Source organism: Penaeus monodon, chromosome 9, assembly GCF_015228065.2.
Source record: "Penaeus monodon isolate SGIC_2016 chromosome 9, NSTDA_Pmon_1, whole genome shotgun sequence".
NCBI lineage: Eukaryota > Metazoa > Arthropoda > Malacostraca > Decapoda > Penaeidae > Penaeus > Penaeus monodon.
In genome coordinates this window covers 6360131-6362630 of record NC_051394.1, presented here as the reverse complement: position 1 = coordinate 6362630, position 2500 = coordinate 6360131, and the positions used below count along the sequence as shown (strand labels likewise).

Here is a 2500-nt window from a genome sequence, read left to right as displayed (position 1 = left end):
GGATGGGCAGCAGGCATCTCAGAAGACAGCAGCGGTCGAGCAGGAGATTGCAGAGCCTGAGTTCAAGGAGGTAATGAAGATATTTTAGACATACTCACTCTTTTAAGTACAAGTCCGTCCGCGAAAGTTGGTAACCTGTAAATACATTAAGTCTGTTAGCACGTACAGTAACTCTCTCGGTTTTATTGATAGAGAATTTTGTTCTATGTGACAGACAGACATATATCACATACGCGTGTTTGAACAAGAATTTTAATCAAGGGTGAAGACGGAGTGCCTAAGAATATGCGAATTTTTATATTCATATATCTATTGCACATTTATATTGCATGTTTATATATGTTATATATATATAAACTGTTCATTTTATACACATATATTTATTCATATATACATGTCAACTATGAAGATGGAATACCTAGGGATCAAACGTATTTTTATATCTGTATATTTATTACATATTACGTATTCATATACATTACATATTTATATATATTACATATCTATATATATTATACATTCACATCTATTACATATTTATATATGTTACATATCTATATATATTACATACTTATATATACCGTATATATCATACACGCATATATTCATGCATGCCAAGTGTTAAGACAAAGGACCTAAGGATCAAACACATTTCCAGGTTCAGGTAAAGCTTGAGAACGACGAAGCTTACGAAGGAGGGCCGCGTCCTTATCCTCCGAGCCGCTTTCAAGCTTCATTTGTTCCTCCTCCTGATGACCCCAACTTCAAACAGGTATTGCGACCTTTTTTTTTTCCCTTTGATTTTCTAGTTTGCTTATAAGTCTTCGTCTGGAATGTGAGTTGGTGAAGTATGGGTTGTAGAAGTGGTTCCCTGATCAGCTGATATCCTCAGGAGGTCGTCCAGTTGGAGAATCCTACCGAGCACGACCAGCCCAGGACGGGAGACAAGGAGGAAGCAAAGGAGGTGGAGAAGAAAAGAGAACAAAGAGATACTGCAACGAAAGTAGAGACTGGTGAGGGGGAAGTAAAAGAGGCGGAGGTAAAGGAGGAAGAGAAGAATCACGAGAAAAAGGTGGAGAAGTCCGCGGAAAAGCCGGAGAAGGTCGCGGAAAAGATGGAGAATCCCGCGGAAAAGGTGGAGAATCCCGCGAAAAAGCAGGAGAAGGTCGCGGAAAAGGTGGAGAATCCTGCTAAAAAGGAGAATCACGCGACAGAACTAGAGTCACCTCACAACAAAGAATTCGTAGTGTGCGAGACGCCTGAGTGTGCAGTAGCAGGTAAAACTACCGTCTAATTATCAAAACGCACAATTCATCCTAATCCGAAATGCCAAGCAAGTCCATTTTATCTCAAGGTCACTCACCAAATTTGGGGTCAGCTGATCCCCCTCAGGATGCTTGAATCCCACTGATATTAGTCCTTGATCACCTTACCCAATGTTCTATTTTTTTTCGTGTGGTTTCATGTATTACCCTCACGTGCCTGTTTGGTCGTCTCTTGTACATTATTCATCATTCTTTACATTCTTCTGACTTCAGCATGTTCGTCTCTTTCCCTGTTTATTTACTATTATGTATCTTCTTTTCCGATATAAATAATTTTCCACGACCACATCTCGAAACCCACTTCTCACGAACGAATCATTTGTCCCTATAGGAACTCTAACCCTTAAGAGTAAAAAACAAACAAACAAAAAGAAAACAACAACAACATTACTTCGTCTCAGGAATTCCTGCTCGAATCTTAACCTTCTATGACCTAACACCGCCTTCTTGACCTCCAGCCTCGCAGATCTCGGAGAGCCTCGACCTTTCAGCGAATCCCTGCGAGAATTTTTACCAATTCGCGTGCGGGGGATGGATGGACAAACACCCGATCCCCGAGTCAGGAGCGTGAGTACCCCTTCTCGCAGGTCGAGAATTTTGTCCCGTTTTTGTCGAGTTGTCCTTACTTTAAATGGCAGGTGTGTGTTTATTTGTGTGTGTTTGTGCTTATGTATGTGAATATATGTGTGGGCGTGTGTGGGCGTGTGTGTTTGTTTGTGTATGTGTTTGTTTTGTTTGTTTGTGTGTATGTGCGTGTACGTGTTTGTTTGTTTGTTTGTGTGTATCTGTGTGTATGTGTGTGTTTGTGTATATTCGTGTATATACGTGTATATATTGTGTATATATGTGTGTTTGTGTTTATTTATTTCTTTATCTGATTCCATTACTACACATACAATAAACAAAATTCACTGTTTCTGATCTCCCTCTCCTCCTTCAGCACCGGCACATTCTACGAAGCAGGAGACGTCTTGACTAAACGCCTTCGCCTCATTCTCGAGAGTCCCGTCTCACCGAGCGAGGCTGAACCTCTGCATATGGTTAACCGCTTCTATGAGGCTTGCATGGACACTGGTAGGTAGAGGGAGAGTGGGTTATGCAGCTGTTTTTTTATTTGGCTTAATATATGAGTGGAATATATATATATATATATATATATACACACACACACACAC

The 2500-nt window shown here is 40.5% G+C and overlaps 1 protein-coding gene across 1 annotated transcript in view; it reads left to right on the top strand.

Annotated features, from left to right (window-relative positions):
* LOC119576814 (neprilysin-1-like) overlaps nt 1-2500 on the top strand; it is a 20964-nt gene that overhangs the window by 6228 nt on the left and 12236 nt on the right. Inside the window, 5 exon segments of the mRNA XM_037924464.1 lie at nt 1-70; nt 659-772; nt 893-1277; nt 1784-1892; nt 2266-2399. The exon segment at nt 1-70 is cut by the window's left edge and continues 38 nt beyond it. Of these exon segments, the coding sequence (XP_037780392.1) occupies nt 1-70; nt 659-772; nt 893-1277; nt 1784-1892; nt 2266-2399 (812 nt within the window).